General features: G+C 50.1%; 6 protein-coding genes across 6 annotated transcripts; 3 read left to right on the forward strand and 3 right to left on the reverse strand.

Moving 5' to 3' along the window:
- Positions 1 to 230: 230 nt before the first annotated feature.
- Positions 231 to 1,870, forward strand: RhiXN_02194 (mannose-1-phosphate guanylyltransferase; the record flags this gene model as incomplete). Its single annotated transcript, XM_043322013.1, has 8 exons — positions 231 to 308; positions 365 to 451; positions 500 to 893; positions 952 to 1,130; positions 1,190 to 1,259; positions 1,364 to 1,483; positions 1,538 to 1,626; positions 1,694 to 1,870. The coding sequence occupies 8 exons, from the start codon at positions 231 to 233 to the stop codon at positions 1,868 to 1,870; spliced, it is 1,194 nt and encodes a 397-aa protein (XP_043187836.1).
- Positions 1,871 to 2,041: 171 nt separating this feature from the next.
- Positions 2,042 to 3,747, reverse strand: RhiXN_02195 (NADH-ubiquinone oxidoreductase family protein; the record flags this gene model as incomplete). The annotated part of the gene is made up of 7 exons (XM_043322014.1): positions 2,042 to 2,084; positions 2,134 to 2,217; positions 2,275 to 2,476; positions 2,534 to 3,170; positions 3,222 to 3,343; positions 3,397 to 3,594; positions 3,648 to 3,747. 7 exons carry the CDS (start codon positions 3,745 to 3,747, stop codon positions 2,042 to 2,044), a joined length of 1,386 nt encoding a protein of 461 aa, XP_043187837.1.
- A 739-nt stretch (positions 3,748 to 4,486) lies between these two features.
- RhiXN_02196 (Zinc finger, C3HC4 type (RING finger) protein) lies at positions 4,487 to 7,029 on the forward strand (the record flags this gene model as incomplete). The annotated part of the gene is made up of 10 exons (XM_043322015.1): positions 4,487 to 4,783; positions 4,829 to 4,932; positions 4,981 to 5,202; positions 5,275 to 5,386; positions 5,435 to 5,526; positions 5,575 to 5,697; positions 5,941 to 6,112; positions 6,167 to 6,866; positions 6,921 to 6,935; positions 6,989 to 7,029. The coding sequence occupies 10 exons, from the start codon at positions 4,487 to 4,489 to the stop codon at positions 7,027 to 7,029; spliced, it is 1,878 nt and encodes a 625-aa protein (XP_043187838.1).
- A 1,364-nt stretch (positions 7,030 to 8,393) lies between these two features.
- On the forward strand, positions 8,394 to 9,476 carry RhiXN_02197 (uncharacterized protein; the record flags this gene model as incomplete). Its single annotated transcript, XM_043322016.1, has 1 exon — positions 8,394 to 9,476. The coding sequence occupies one exon, from the start codon at positions 8,394 to 8,396 to the stop codon at positions 9,474 to 9,476; it is 1,083 nt and encodes a 360-aa protein (XP_043187839.1).
- A 645-nt stretch (positions 9,477 to 10,121) lies between these two features.
- Positions 10,122 to 10,892, reverse strand: RhiXN_02198 (uncharacterized protein; the record flags this gene model as incomplete). Its single annotated transcript, XM_043322017.1, has 1 exon — positions 10,122 to 10,892. The coding sequence occupies one exon, from the start codon at positions 10,890 to 10,892 to the stop codon at positions 10,122 to 10,124; it is 771 nt and encodes a 256-aa protein (XP_043187840.1).
- A 59-nt stretch (positions 10,893 to 10,951) lies between these two features.
- RhiXN_02199 (uncharacterized protein) lies at positions 10,952 to 14,202 on the reverse strand (the record flags this gene model as incomplete). The annotated part of the gene is made up of 6 exons (XM_043322018.1): positions 10,952 to 11,302; positions 11,825 to 11,981; positions 12,109 to 13,301; positions 13,354 to 13,655; positions 13,832 to 14,078; positions 14,134 to 14,202. The coding sequence occupies 6 exons, from the start codon at positions 14,200 to 14,202 to the stop codon at positions 10,952 to 10,954; spliced, it is 2,319 nt and encodes a 772-aa protein (XP_043187841.1).
- Between the last annotated feature and the right edge of the window lie 1,788 nt (positions 14,203 to 15,990).

Here is a 15,990-nt window from a genome sequence, read left to right on the forward strand (position 1 = left end):
ATCCTGACGACCGTCTCGATAGAGTCGATGTCAAACCGAACCGGGGACTGCAAGGGTCCGAAGCTGGCGCCCGACAACGGAACCTGAATATGAATTTGATTTACTACCTGAAAGACGCGCCGCGACACGTCGGTATCTCGCATATAAAGGGCAAGTTTTACCTTGGCTGATCCTTGCAATTGCATTGTTCCCCTCCTGCCCGATCACCTCCACCCTCCACTCGCTTGAATATGGCTTCCAAGACACCTAATGCGCCTCTGGGGATAGAGGAAATGTTCCAACAGATTATGATTGGAATGCAAAAATCCGTACGTTTACGTTCGCGTCCGCTGCGAGGTCCCACTAATGCTCAAGTGTGGAAAAGAACCAAGAAGTCTCTGAATTGAGGAATGAATGCGCCGAGCTTCGACAAGCTAATGCAGCACTCGAGAAACAAATTCGTGAATCATTGGTGAGTGCCAGGATACCTGCACCTGTCAAAGCCTAACATCTATTTTAGACCGGTGGTCTCGCACCGCCCTCTCGCCAGGGATCCTTCTTCCACTCTCCTACTGTTCCCGGCAGCCCGATCGCACGCCCGACCCGCTCCCCATTCCTAGCGCCGACTGGTGCACCATCGCTCTATGTGCCCAGCACGCCTTCGCAAGAAACCAAGTCGCTAGAGTGCCCGGCTTTTGGGCTGTTGTTCCTGCCGGAGGAGCCGGAACGCGTCTCTGGCCTCTTTCTCGCGAATCCTACCCCAAATTCTTCCTCGACGTCACACTCTCCGGCCGTTCCCTCATCCAGAGCACATGGGACCGTCTCTTGCCGCTCACAACTCCCGAGCGTCTCATGGTCGTCACCGGCCAAATCCATGCTCCGACCGTCCAAGTCCAACTGCCCGATCTCGATTCGTCCAACCTGCTCGCCGAGCCGAGCCCCAAGGAGTCTGCGCCGCCATTGGACTGGCAGCTGCCGTTTTGGCTCGACGGGACCCGGACGCGGTCTTGGGTTCCTTTGCGGCGGACCATATGATTAGCGGTGCGGATGCGTTTATGGCGGCTGTGACCGAAGCCGTCGCCACCGCCCGACACGACTACCTCGTCACTATTGGTATTGCGCCCTCCCACCCGTCTACAGGATTCGGTTACGTCCGTCTCGGTCGTCAGCTCAACCTCCCTGGATTCCCAACAGTCGCATCGTCTCGCAGTTCAAGGAAAAGCCCGACGCTCGTACCGCCGCTGCGTACATTACTAGCGGTAACTACCGCTGGAACGCCGGTATGTTCGTGGTCAAGGCCAAAGTGCTCATGGCACTCTACGCCGAGTACTGTCCCGAGCTTGCAGAGGGACTCGAGAAGATTGCTGAGGTCTGGGAGGACCAGGCGCTCAGGGAAAAGGCTCTCGCAGAGATTTGGCCAACTTGCCCAAGATTGCGATTGATAATGCCGTGGCGGAGCCTGCTGCGTTGACCGGCCGAGTTGCGACTGTGCCCGCTACTTTCGGTACGTAGATTGAACTCGATATCCTATGATTATATTGACTAAATTGTTATATAGGTTGGGATGATGTTGGTGACTTTGCTTCTCTCTCCGACTTGCTCCCCGCAGAGCACAGTCAGACAGGATTCTGGGTGACGGAAACTTGGGTACGTTTGTTCAGCCTCTCCTTCATTCAACGGGTATTAACGTTCTACAATAGTCATCACCGAACAGGTTGCAGGTGGTATCGTCGTTCCCGCATCGGGTCGTCTCATCGCCTGCTTGGGTGTGGACGATCTGGTCGTCGTTGATACCAATGATGCGCTACTCATCACGACTCGCGCACGTAGCCAAGAAGTCAAGAAGATCGTGCAAAAGACCAAGGAAAGTGGATGGAAACAATTGTTGTAAAACCGTTATTTTACGTTTTGGTATTGAATTCGGACAATTGTATGTTTTGGTAATGGTTTTAATGGATTTGATATTTTTCTATACCAGTCGAGTCTATGGAATGCAGGTTGAAACTATTCCCATTATTGAGTGGATTCTAGCGACAATAACTTAAGGGGCCATAGGTTCCAATTAGAACCTCGAAATGTCCCGACCGAAGAGCCAGTTGATCATCCTAAGAAGACTTCAGCCGGGCATTCCTGAAACACATACACTCTACTCACCATAGCGTAGGTATCAGAATCTTGTTCCTCCAACTCACACTCTTGGTCAAATAGGCCCCTCGCCAAATAACCCATGCAGCCCATCTGGCGCATACACCCTATCAGTATAACGAAATCCACCTACGGATCAGTGAAACTCACCCTTTGATGTTCTGGCTCTCTCCCTGCATGATCGCACGCCACCCGCCCAAGTATGCAAGTGCCCCAAAGTTTTTGAATACAAAGTCGGTAGTCGTGTTGGGATCGCCACTGTTGAAATGTTTTACCAGGTAATTGGCTTTTTGGCTGGCCACTTGGGCGGTCGTGGGGAGCACTGGTCCGTCTTTGACTGCCGCACAATCGCCTATGAATGCGTATCAGTAACGGGTGCCATAGCTTCCACTATCGCAAGAAATCATACCGAGCGCGAACACGTCTTCTATAGCCTCACCCCCCTCTTTCAACACTCTCAGTTTCGCATCTGTCAAAATCCTAGCTTGGTGAGTGGGCTCCTTCTCGATACCCTTCAAACTCTTTACAAATGGATTCGTGGCCAATCCGGTTGCCCAGACTAGCATACCAAACGGAACAGCCTCTCCACCCTTGAAATGGAGCATACCGGATTCGACGCGCTCGACGACATGGTTCGGGCGAATGCTCACTCCCTCGCGCTTCAAATGCCTCTCGGCAAACTCGCCCAAGGCCGTATCAAACATCCCCAATATCCGCGGCGCGACATCGTAAATCGTGATCCTGGCGTGTTCCTCGACAAGCGACCTGGTCCCCTGGGTCGGATACAACTCGGGCAAGTCGTCGTGCAGGAGATCGTGCAGCTCGGCAGCAAACTCGACGCCCGTTGCGCCGCCCCCGACGATGGCGAAGTGGAGGAGTTTGTCTCGTTCGGCCGGGCTGGTCGTGGGCAAGGCCGCTTTTTCAAAGTTGGAGAGGACGCGTTGGCGGATTCGGCGTGCGTCGGCGACGTCTTTGAGGAAGTATGCGTGTTGGGTTACGCCTGGTGTGCCGAATGTTTGGGAGTAGGCTCCTGGAGCGATGACAAGCTGGAAGAGGGAGAGTGAGTTGGAGCTTGTGGTAGTGGAAAGGAAAGTTACCTTGTCGTATTTGACGGTAAACTTTTCTCCTCCTTGGTCTTTGTCGAGTTCGGTGGCGAGGTTGCTTTGGACTAGGATCGACTTGTCTTTAAAGTCGACTGTTTCGGCCCAACCTTGATATACTATATGGCAGACTGAGACTGAGATCAAGGGCCATAAATAGAGATTAACTCACGTTCGACTCCTTTTCGTCTAACAGGCTCGATGGCAGTACGAAATTCAAGTGTGCCGACAGCCGTTGATGCAAGAAGGGGCGTAAAAGCAAAATAAGACCGAGGAGATATGACGACAGTTTGATACTTTTTCTTGTCCACTCCGCGCAGAACGCCGAACCCCGCCCAGCCGGAACCGATGACTACCAGTCGTTGACGGTCTGCACTATTTGGTCAGTTATGCATCAATATGGATAATGGCGTAGTTCCTCACCTCCTTTGCGCGCATCAAGCTCGGTAGAACTGTAGAGCCTCCGCCAAGGCTGGGTCTGAGTGCGGACACTTGAGAGTGCAACTCGACGTGCGAGTGACATATTGGGATGGAAGATTGGAGGTTCTGGTTCTCTCTGGTTCAGATACTGGAGCCAAGAGGACGCACTTTATTCATATACGATTTCTCTCACGACTCGACCCGACGACCGCAACCGAGTTGCCCCGATATCTAAGGCGATACTTTCGGTCGCCGTTTACTTGAGATGTCCTCGAGGGTTGGGCTTTGCGGATTTAGTGTCATCCGCGTCATATGAACAAATCTGTCTGTACGCGATCCTATCCAAGTTCGCGATCATTCGTCATACAGCACCACAAAGTCTACTAGCCTCTCGGCACGAAGGGGGCCTTCGTTTAGGCGCCCAGAGCGGCGGGAAGTATTTGCGTCCTCACGTGACGGACAATCATTTCCACGTGAAATTCTCCGCATGGTAAATAAATGATAGCTTTAGTGACTCAATCTGGGAGCCTCGACAGCGGTACTTGACAAGATAGGGGCTATAGTGGCACAGGGCTGCCGTGAGAACGAATTTGTCATGTTAAATATTTAATTGAGATTGAATCGGGAAATGGATCCTACCGCGGGGGTGCTCCCAAGACCAAAGACGACTTGGTTGGTGCCTGATGCGCTAGATTTTGGACGCAATGACGGCTCCGGTGTATGGACTTGTGTGTGTGCGATGAGCGGGGGCGTTTATAAGAAGACCACGTGACGCAGTGGCCACGACCGCCCAGTCACGCTTGTCTGCCGTGCGTTTGCCTTGCGTTGAGAAGGAGATCACTATGGACTCTTCTACGCACTCGCTTTCTTTTTCTATTACCACTCCAGTCGACTCACGACATACGGATATGGGCGCTGCCCTCTCTGCTGTCCGCAACGGCCGCAAACGGAGAGCCGATGCCCACCATGACGATGTCGGATCGCCCAATAACAGGCATTCTAAGCGCATGCGCGAGGAGCCGTTATCCCCAGGACGCATGTCTGAAGCCCCTGAGAGCGCTGATACTACCCTTGTCGACGATACCGACGATCATCATCACCACCACCACCAAGATCTCAAGGGAAAGGCCCGCGATACTGTAAGCGTATTTACTAATAGAGAGTTTGCGTACCAACTCTGCTAGTTTTCATCATCCGCTGTTTCGACGATACTTCCTCCACATGACGTTCCAACCCCCCACGACGACCGAGGGGCTCGTCTTGTCGACGAAATCGAGTCCGAGCTTCGGTGAGTTACCATCTGATCGATGGACCCGGTCCCTGACTCTCGCTATAGTTGTGGATGTTGCACCGAACTGGCTTATAATGTGATTATCTACCATCTCCTCAAATTTCCTCCAACTAACCTATTTCTAGCCTGTCTCTTTGAGTCCATGCCACCACTTTTTCTGTGGGTCATGTATGACTCTCCATTTGTCACACTCCCGCAACGCTCCGAATTACACCCGGGCCACCTGTCCAGCATGCCGCACCTCTCCACAGGTATCGCTCCCAGCAGGTCAGTATTTCCACTTGTACCTATCCCATTGTCTCAGGCTCTAACGCACGTGGTGCTCCCTGCGATATACAGGGTGGTCCAATCACTCGTTGCTGCGCTACTTCGCGTGTACCCCGAACGTGCTCGCACGGAACGAGAGAGAGCACAAGCAGACGAAATATACATCGCCGGCCGCGAAATACCGGTGTGTTCCATTCGTCAAACTATTACTTATGGTATTAAGTTTTGGTAGATTCCTCCTCCACGACCACAAAACCCCGATGCCCTTCTCCCCCAACAACAAAACTCCGCCAACGACCACCTCGCACGACCTTGCCCTCACTGGTACGCCCCTTACGTTTTAGTACAACCTCTATCTTATATGATTACAAGTGCCCCGAATAACACCTTCGATTGGACATGTCCTCGACCGATTCCCAATCCTGATACCGACCACGCCAACGCCTGGAACCTCGAAAATGGTCCCCCACCGGGCCACAACTACTGCGGCGCCTGGTGAGAGAAATTACTTGGTTTCGGATTGTTGTATTTGCTAATATTTGGCTCATTGCTTTTCGCATGCATTGCACTCAATATCTGGATGATGACGATAGCGACGAATTGTACGCATTTGGCGCCCCGACTTCAACTCGCTGTGACATGTGTACGACCGGCTTTTGCGGAATCTCTGTCCCGCAAGTGTGTCGATCACATTGGTTGCACCAAGTGCGACTTATGAGTGACTATAATAGCTTGCAGGGTACACTTGAATCTCACTCGCAGAATTGATGGCCCTGACTTTGCGACTGTGGCAGGATTAATCGAGAGCGACCGGATATACGACATTTTCAATAACAATTCAATCGAAGTCGATATCCTCTTTGACTATCTTCGAGAAGCAGAGATCACACCTAACATGATCTACCTAGACGTAAATCATATCGAACCTACCTCAATGTCACGCATATACTCACACGCCTCATAGATAATCGACCATATTTTGGCGACACCTGAAGGGTTTGAGCCAATGATCGCCCGGGACGCATTTAGAGGATCTCACCCTGTGGATATGCATGTGCCAGATGCGCAGTATACTGCGGCGCGGCCAAGGGAACAACTTCCGAGCGTCTTGTTTTCCGAATTTACAGACGAAGAGGATAGCGATGATGAGCGAGAAGATGAAAGGAGACGGACTGGTGTTTCGGCGAGTGGAGCCAATGGAAACTCGGGAAGGTCAGCAAACGAGAACTCTGGTGAACCAGTGAACGAAGGTTCCGTGGACTTGGCCAACGGGGAAATATCACCAACCACTGTCTTGCCCCGCCTGGCCGATCTAATGCGTACGATGCGGGATACCGAGACGCCTCCCTCGTTGACTTTACCAGCCGTGTCTCGTAGAGAGCAAAACAGTTCTATGTCCCCTGTTCTTGTGCCATCATTCGTAGCTCCCATCTCTGTCCCGCCGCTCACCTCGACGTCTTCCATCAACCCACCACCGCCACCATCACCACCCCGTCGACGCCGAATCTGCCGAGAATGCGCTACCGAGGTGTTTTTATCTGGTCTCAAGGACTGGTGGTCGCGTGAAATGCGCACGTCAATTGGGAAGGAACGGTTACCTGTTTGGGTAGTGTCCAGGCGGGTGTGTGAAAATGGGGAAACGTGTAGCGAGCAGATCAATAATGGTTAGTATACTTATTTACCTAACTGTGAACCATTGCTTAACCTGTATGATATAGACCATGCAAAGGCTTGTAAGTTTATTCGGACTGACTATGGGGGCTGGTAATAACCAAGCCACTTCCAGGTTGTCATATCACTGGTCCAGTAGCAGGCGCGGGTTCATAGATTGGCGATACGTATGTTTCGACATGGTATAGTATAATATGGTATATGGTATGGGTGTCACCGATCTGATTCATGTGACTCGTTGGTATGAGTGATTCACTTTCTGGCGGTTGGTTTGTGCGCTTTTTTATGTTTGTGATATATGAACTTAAGTTGAATGTATATTCTTGGGCAACTGAAAGTTGTAGCCGTGACTAAGCTTACATGAGACCCAATAGATTGATTATCGACTCGCGCCACTGGTATCAAGTCTGCCATGTTGTTCGCATTCTTACCCTGGTTCTTCACACTGATTCTTCGTAGTCGGTCTTGCACGATCAACTAATCAGTTAATGCATTTGAGTGCTTGTTCTACCGCGCATACAATCACTAGCAAGTGCTCCAGCTCAAATTACTTACGTGCATGGAGTCCAAAAAATCCAAACTTGTTGGCGATCTCAAAGAAGTATGCATTCAAGTATATTCAACTTTGCCAACACGGGTGCTAAAGTAAGTTGAGGTCATAAAACGCATAAAGTCAATACCGCCAAACTGAATCAGGCATGCGAATTAGACTTCTATCGTAGCAAAACTGCCAAAAAGGTATCACTTGAGGATTTACTCGAATATCACGCCTAGTAGCGCTAGTTTAGTCACTCTAGGCAGTATCTGTGGTCGTAGTCGTGTATAAATCATTTTTGGTATATAAACTCGAACACCCCTTTTGGTTGATTATAAACCCTCGAATTATTCTCTGGTTGGCATTGGGCATCTTGTGAGACTTTTAGTAACATTGATACCCAGCTCCACGAGTTATTCAACGTGGCATTTTAGAGTTTTAGTCTACTTTGAATTTGAATATCCATAGCCACTGTGTGCCAAGCGGGAACGACAAGTTGCACCAAAGGCGTCGACGGTGGTAAACTGGGGACCGCGAAGCCTCAACGAGCGATGGTATAAATAACACAGGTCCCGTATAGAGAATATGCGAAACCAGCCCCTGGCTCCTAAGCCAGAGGGCGCATACATCAAGAAAGTCACTCACACGGTCTTCCTTACAACAAAAACCACATATTCACTCACGCGACAAGTAAGAGCTTAAAATGGTAACGTAGAACAGTAACAGAGGAAGATATTATTATATGTACGTCACGTAAGGTTGCCATCTTTCTCACACAGCCAACCATGACTCCAAACACTCGACTTAGACTCCCGATTGAGGTATTCTCTTGATATTCGGACTCGCGACACCCGAGGTCCTTGCTGTCTCGACGCGTTGTAGCAAGCGCTTTTATGAGCTGTGCAACCCTCTCCTATATGCGGAAGTGCATTTGCACACACCCACTCAACTTATATCGTTATCGAGGAGTAAAAATGCTTTAAAAATGCTGGATACTACAAAATCTCTGATTATCAACGGGCTTGTCCTATACCCAGAAGTTTGGGGTGGTATCGGAGCTGAGATTCCCCCTGACCCACTTCATTACCTTGTCCGTGTCCTTCGCGCAACCACATCCCTTCGCTCACTTAAAGTAACGCCGATCGATGAGCCTCTTGAGCTCGCTGAGAGGGCCGATTTGAGCCAAGAATCCGAATGCTCGAACGAATTACTGCGCTCGGCCAGCGACCCAGAATTTCTCCCGAAACTTACACACTTTAGCTTATTTAATCCAAAGCATCCCAACAAGTCCTGTTTAGACGTAATCCGCCATGATCGAGCGGTAGAGTACTACACCGTTTGGAACATGACTGATGCACATGTAAAAGTATTGCCTGTGCCGAGAAAATCCGACACTACAGCGCCAGATCCCCATCTATCGTCCCTCTCAGCTTCTCATTCATCCCCTCATCCCCATTGGCATGTTTCTGGCCGAGAGGCTGGGCGATTAATCCAACAGTCTATCAATGTTGGCAACCTTCCTAACATTGAGTATTTTGGGTTTCTGGTGCAATTGTCCGAGATAGGAGTAGTCGCCGATAACGAGCTAGTATCCACGAATGGCATTTTTCCTTGGCTCAAGGACGTGCTTGCAACGACTGGATTTTCTCGACTTCACGCATTTGAATTCCACCTCAACTATCAATCTCAAACATGGGACTGGCCAATTACCCTCGAAGCACAGCGCTTGGGTATTGAGGAACTTCAAACAGTCGCTCCAACGCTTAAATCAGTCGGGATATCATCGACGAGAAGCTTTTGGAAAAGGACAATTCTTCCAAGAGGAAACGCTCCTTTATATCCAGATGTTCCCAACTGGACGCCTTGCCCGATCCAGGGCTCGAACGAGGACATGCGCCCCATGCTTGTATGGTGGCTTGATGCGTTGAATTTCGATACTTCAGTGGTACAGGATCGAAGAGCATTCAAGGATTTTGCCAAACATCTAAATGCTGCAATGAATGAACGTTGGGAAGACATGGCTCCTTCTGAAGCCACTCTGTACAATCAACTCCTCAGCCAATTTTAGTGGTATTGTAGATGAATGATTAAGCCCGGAGTTCAAAGAATCTTACGTGCTTGGTCCCAGTATATATCCATATCTCATGACTGCGCCTGATGTATTCCATCATGTTTGCTACTGTGAATTCGATATATTGATCATGAATTCTCAGTCTATACTTCGGTCTGCCATGTTCATATGTGTAATATGTAGATTCTGTAAGAGGTATAAGTGGGGGAGTCCGCGGCCGGCCGCGGCCGGCCAATAACTAGGGGCATTGGCCGGGTCACCCAAGACCGTGACCATCCGGATCGAAGGTTTGGGCTGGCGGGAGAACCGCGCAAGGATGAATAAATAGCGAATTAAATTAAATGCACGACAAACATTTAAAGATAGTGGGTGAGTGCTGAGGGCCGCGAGGACAGATCGAATTATCATGCTCGGCACGCGACATCAGTCAAGTGTCGCATGTACCTCCGCACACTGCGGCCCACCTGTCTAGATTTTTTTCATAATCATTTATCCAAATAGGCTACCTCGAGCCTCTCTTGAACCCACACAGGCTGTATGGTTGAAACAAAAACGCAAAATTTTGCTATATGCTATTTTACATGTAACCCATACAGTCCGATCAAGCTAACTCTACACCTAAAAATCACCTCAAAGTCCCAGTTACATATTACCCATGAAAGCAAACTTGTGCCCATCTATTCTGGGCAAGTCTTTATTCTGAATGTCCTTCGTAGTGCCAGAACGAATCTTTGTCAACCGGTCCTGCATCTCTTCCTTGAGCTTGCGCCGTTCGACCTCCTTCATTAGCGTCGCTTCGCGATCTGCGACTTCGCGTGCCCGTTTTTCTATTTTAGCCTGAACCTTGGCAGCCGCCTTTTCTGCCTTTGCTTGAGGGGATAAAAACCATCCTAGTCCACCACTCCCACTACCCTCACTCTTTCCACCCGATGTGACCTTATCTTTAGTATTGATTCTCCCGGCCCTACTGGCCCCCATGGAATTTGGTTCGAGATCCGGCTCATCCGGATGTAGCTCACGATAGATCGGAGCGCCATATGGCGATATTCCCACCAACACACGGCGAACTTTCTCCTGATTGGCGGGCCGCACCGTCGCTTCACTTCCTTGGTGCTGATGCCCAGCGGAACGAATGGGCACGGGGCGCGTGTGGTCTGTCGGAGCTCGTACAGACGCAGATCCGCCGGAACTCGCGCTCCCTGTTTGGGTAGATGTCGTAGTAGAAACGGAAGAAACTGTTGCAAGTGATGCACCTCCTGTGAACACCGGAGATGTAGTAGGTGAATGCCGTGTGCGAGATGGAGATACAGAAGATTCGTCATTTATGGATTGTGAGGGCATAAGCTCTGGTGAAACATGGGAGCGAGGTTGCCGTTGATCCACTTGCTGATGTTGATCGTCGCTATCTGCCATTGTAACGTGCTGCGACCATCGGTGCACAATCTGAACCTTTCGCTGTTCCAGGTCGACGTCTACAGGATTTCCATGTTCGTCCAAAGCCGGTCGGTGTCGTGAATAAAGTTCTCGTAGTGCTGCGTGACTGCTTCGTGAATCCAACCGTAATTCACCGTTGCGGGATCCGAAGGTATATCGCTCCGAGGCGCTGCCACAACCGGGAGATGTTGCGATTCGGAATAATGATCACCGCCATCCGAATATAACCCGTCTCCAACTGCGTCTAGCAAGCCTCGGTACCCTTGTCGCCCAGTCCGTTCCAACGGATCGACAGTGAGTGGCTCAGGTGGCGGAGAGTGCTTGGGCACGGGTCCAAACAACGGGCTGCCCCATTCGTTCGTCGTGAATTGGGAGTTCCAGGTGTTCGGCTGGATAACGAGGGTTCAATAGGAGGATTTTTTACGAGTGGTTCGCGAGGGCGTGTCCCGTCAGCGGTGTGTAAGCGTTTTTGGCGGCCTGTCGATGTTGCTGGGAGTCCTGCACGTGATTGAGATTGTGACAATTAGCGTTCTACCGAAACAATTAACAGACAGGGGAGTATGGTCGGGAGCAAACTATAAGGGGCGCGATCTTGGAAATCTATTCCCTAATTCCATCTTTCGGGCGACACCATAAAAGATAAGCGAGAGTAAATAATTAGAAGAAAGTTTAAAAGCGGAATGACGCAAGAAGGAAGTCAGTATGAAGATCTACGTGGGGCCCCACACGTGGACTCCTAAAACGTGACACCCCCTGCCAAGATTCCATCCGCTGTCGATCTCCATACGCACTTGACACAGTTATACAATGTTAGTTTTTTTTTTACAGATTAAAAGCTCTAAACTCAAGAACCCGAAGCCGAACACTAAATCCAAACAAAGATACCAAGAAAAGACAGTTGGTCTACGTACTATTTCCCCCAACAGCAGTATTACCCGCCCCATCCGCTGTACGAGGTCTACCAGGAAGTGGGAGGCCATTGGTATCGGATACACCACGGGGCCTCCCGCTGGGTCCTGATCCAGACCCATGTTGACGTTGCTTGTGTGCTTGCTTTTTGCTTGAAGCCTAAAGTGGGATAGTATGTAGCCAGATTGAATTAGGGCGAATGGGTGTTCCCGAAACTCACCATCACAACTTTCAATGCCCGGATCTGTAGACTTTGGCAGTCGCACAGCGTGGCTACCTCATATACTCCCAGCTATTAGTAGGACTCAATGCACGGTGCATAGCATGCTTAACAAGTCCCGTTAAATGTGGCATCGCGTCGAACTGAGGGAGGGTGGGGCGAGGCGGTAACGGGATACGACCGGATGACGACGAAGGGGACGACCCTAGGCTTCTGGGATGCGTATGGCCATTGCCGTTTGAGTTGTAATTGAGCCGAATTTCCCCAAAGGAGGATTCTTCCTTGAATTGATCCTCTTCGGTATAGGTGCATGCAATCAAAAGCAATGCACTGAGCACTGGAGGGGCGTGCTGGAGGGATGTGACAAGTGTCAGCCCGTACAGATATTGCAATAGTGCAAGCGTAACTGCATAAGGCTCAGAAAGCCTCAGCTCTCTTGATGATAACCGTGGGTCAAGCTCGGCCAGCTCCCTATCATCCATGTTGGCAAAAGAATGCTCTTCCCCAATTTCACTAACCCCACTCCTGGAACTAGACCTTGCCCTCATTGGGTCTCTCGATAATTCTGCCTCGACTCTCTGTGCTTTTTTGCGAAAAAGTTGTCGTTGGCGACGGAACCAGCCCCAGCGCGCCTCCAAGACAGCACTCGAACATTTGATTCGCCGGTTATCGTCGGCCACAATCTCAAAATCGGTCAACTGCTCCTGGTGCAACATCCGAAGATTAGCGATCACAGGCAGCAGGGCATGGGTTTGTGCAGGGTCCTGGCAGGAAATGTCCACAGCTACTTCGGTAGCAAGAATAGGTGGCGTAGGCGCAGAGAACATCCTTCGTGGAGGACTGTATACACCAAACGCCTCGAGATCCACGTAGGCGACATCGCCCCAGCCGAGCAACCGTCGATTGTAGTCCTCAACCAAGTTTCCTTCACGATTCCCGAATACAACAAAACGGCCCCCGTTACCCCACACAACACCGCGCCCCCATGAGCCATGGGAGAGGGCCGCTCCCGGATCGATTCGGGACCAACTGTAGGTACGCAAGTCGAGGGCCCACAAGGAGTAAGATTGAAATGTGTGTGCAAGGTATGTTCCGGCAATGAGTAAATGTGTACCGAGCAGAGCGCCCGTTGGGAATCGTAAACCAGGGGGTAGAGATGTGCCAGTCAAGAGAGCAGAAGCATCGGTCATGGTGAAAGGAGAGTCGGGAGTAGATGGGGTGGGGTGCAATGTTTGAAGTTCACGTTTGACATCTGTGAACTGAAGTTCTTGGGTTGATTAATGAGCGACACCACATATAAAACCCACTCACATTATGATTAGAATACAAATAGATGCTATTTGGAGATTGGGCACTGGTATCTGAAGTAAACGGGAGCTCGATAAGCTCGTCTTGGTTACTAGGAGTATCGTCGTGAATGTTGGCAGAAATGCGTGCTGGGTTGACAACGCGTTCGGGGGCGCAAACTGCGACACTGCGATATGTACCACAATGGCGAGGGTAAGGTACCCGAGCAACCCATGTGCGAGAAGGGAGATCAAATACGTGAATGTCATCCAGCCACGCATTCGCCATGTCTTGCCCACCAATAATGTATAGTTGATCGCCGGAAACTGCAGAAAGATGCGCAATACCGCGCCCGAGGTACTAATCCAGTGAATGTCTCTCCAGCAGCAGCAGGGTCTGGTTCAGAATTCAGCGGCCGGGATGTAGAAGGTGGCTTGCACAGGGGTTCGGCAAGCCACTAGCATCCGCAAGGGAATATAACCGTACGTCGGCAAGGACACACAAGTCGTCGGGAGTGTGCGCAGACGATCCGTATCCCATGCCCCCAAATATGACCAGATGACCATTCCACACGTCAGCCGAATGAAAGTAGCGCGGAGGCGGAGCATTCGGGTCCAGATCAGGAGGCCCAGACGTTCCCATGTTATTCCTCCAATGAAAGCATACAAGTCAGCAACCATTCGACGTTGTGTAACCAGGCGCCCTCCGAATAGATACATTTGGCTCCCAATCACCGTAGTTTGATGCCCCTACCATACGTCGCCAATCAGATATTGTGGCCTCAGTTTACCGTAGGAAACTCACCACGAGCGGTGGAGGCACATCTCCACGGGCTTTCCGTGAATATGTCGTCAAGTCACTGACCGAGTGCATTGACAGAATGTAAGCGAAGGAGAGGGGGGGGATATCCGAGTGTGGGGGAACGGGAGACAGAGGATGGAAGTCTGTTCACCCACGACGGTAGGGAAGAAGGTTAGGGATAAGTGGAGACCAGTGTCTAGAGTCACGTGTGTCTCAGCAATCGCTTTAGCGTTTATTCCATGTGCAAGACCTTGGAATCCCATTCTCGCATTGCCACCTATGAGTCTATATTTTACCTGGCGTGACCCTGCACCATTGTCTTGTTACCAGCATTTTTTTTCCACTCCATTGCTTTATCGGTTAATCGCGGGAATCCTACTGATTTCCGTGTTTTCGGCATTTGCCATCTCCCACGGCAGCCTGAAATACGCCATGCTGGCACTGTTCCAGTGATATAGCATGTAAACAGCCAGAACACACTTGAGTCTGCTAGAATTAGTATCGCACCTCACTCGTGTTAGTCGGACCCTTTTCGGAGGCGTATCACAAGCACCATATGCGTACCGAATGCTGACCATGATGGCATCAGAACGATGCTAACACGCCACTGTATCCTAGCAGTACAGTTTTTCTCATGCCATTGACATGATCTTGTCACAACAACGTAGCAGCCATGCATGGACAAAGTGTTCCCACAGAGCATCTGGCTTCTGAACACTAGGACGATCAACGGAACCTTGGGGTAGTGTCGCGACCCCCAGCCTTCGGTACCTCAACTTCATAAAACACATCTGGGACTCGGATTCGATTTCTTGACAGCTATGAGATATAGGTTCCGCTGATGATGCATGGTGATTGCTTCCTTTGACTAGCTGTTTACACCAAATCATCATTCATATTTTACCATACTCCTGTGGCCGCAGTCTTCTCGTCAAGTGCTGTACCTGTCTATCTTTCCCCGGAAAATCTCAGGTTGTTCCGCAGCTCGTCGATGACATCCGCCATAGCTCCGGCTCCCGATAATTTATTTTGGCCCCCTTGCTCATCCCTTCGCTGCTCTAGCCCCGAATCCTTGACTTTGATTACCTACAGCTTGCTTCGCGTACCTAATCTCGCCCGTCTTATTTTATCGCAGTTCAAGCATTGTTAAATATTATTTTTCGAATTCAGTGGCATGACACTAGCGTACGGAGAACTCTGACATGTGGCTACCGCAATTAACGAGTCCAGCAAGCCCCACACGTATACCGCATTAGGTATACGCGTAAGTTCGCTTATTTTGCGATTTTCGGTCGTTCATCAAAAATTTTATTGTATGTATATTACATTCGATCGCATTCTCACGGGCATACATCCTCCCCGCAAACCTTACCACGAAGACATGAAGCATACGTACGCACTCACACCTGTCAAGTTAGACTTTTCATCTGCACACTTCTAAGATCACAAACGTAAAAAATTGTAGTTCCCCACTTGTCCGTATTGGTAACCTTTGGTTCCTTCGAATATCAGGTGCCACGGTGTTTCGTTTTGAAACTGCCTTGGGATTCCATCACTACTATTTGTAGGTCTGAGACTGGTATATGCGTCTGTCCGACAAACACCCATGCGGTTGATTCGAAGGCGAGCATCGTCACATATACCAGATAACTCCGAGAAATAGCTGCACACAATAAAGTGCGGTAGCTACAATCAACATCGGTCTTCTAACATATACTGTAGCTCGGATTTGCCAGCTTTCCATACCTGATAGCTATCAGAAGTGTTTCATACTGCACTTATTAGTCACTATTGTTGATAGCCTACACAATTCTAGACTCTGAGTGCCAATATTACACGAGTACAAAGAGCACGGACTGG

This window comes from Rhizoctonia solani, chromosome 16, assembly GCF_016906535.1.
Source record: "Rhizoctonia solani chromosome 16, complete sequence".
In the NCBI taxonomy this organism is placed as follows: Eukaryota; Fungi; Basidiomycota; class Agaricomycetes; order Cantharellales; family Ceratobasidiaceae; genus Rhizoctonia; species Rhizoctonia solani.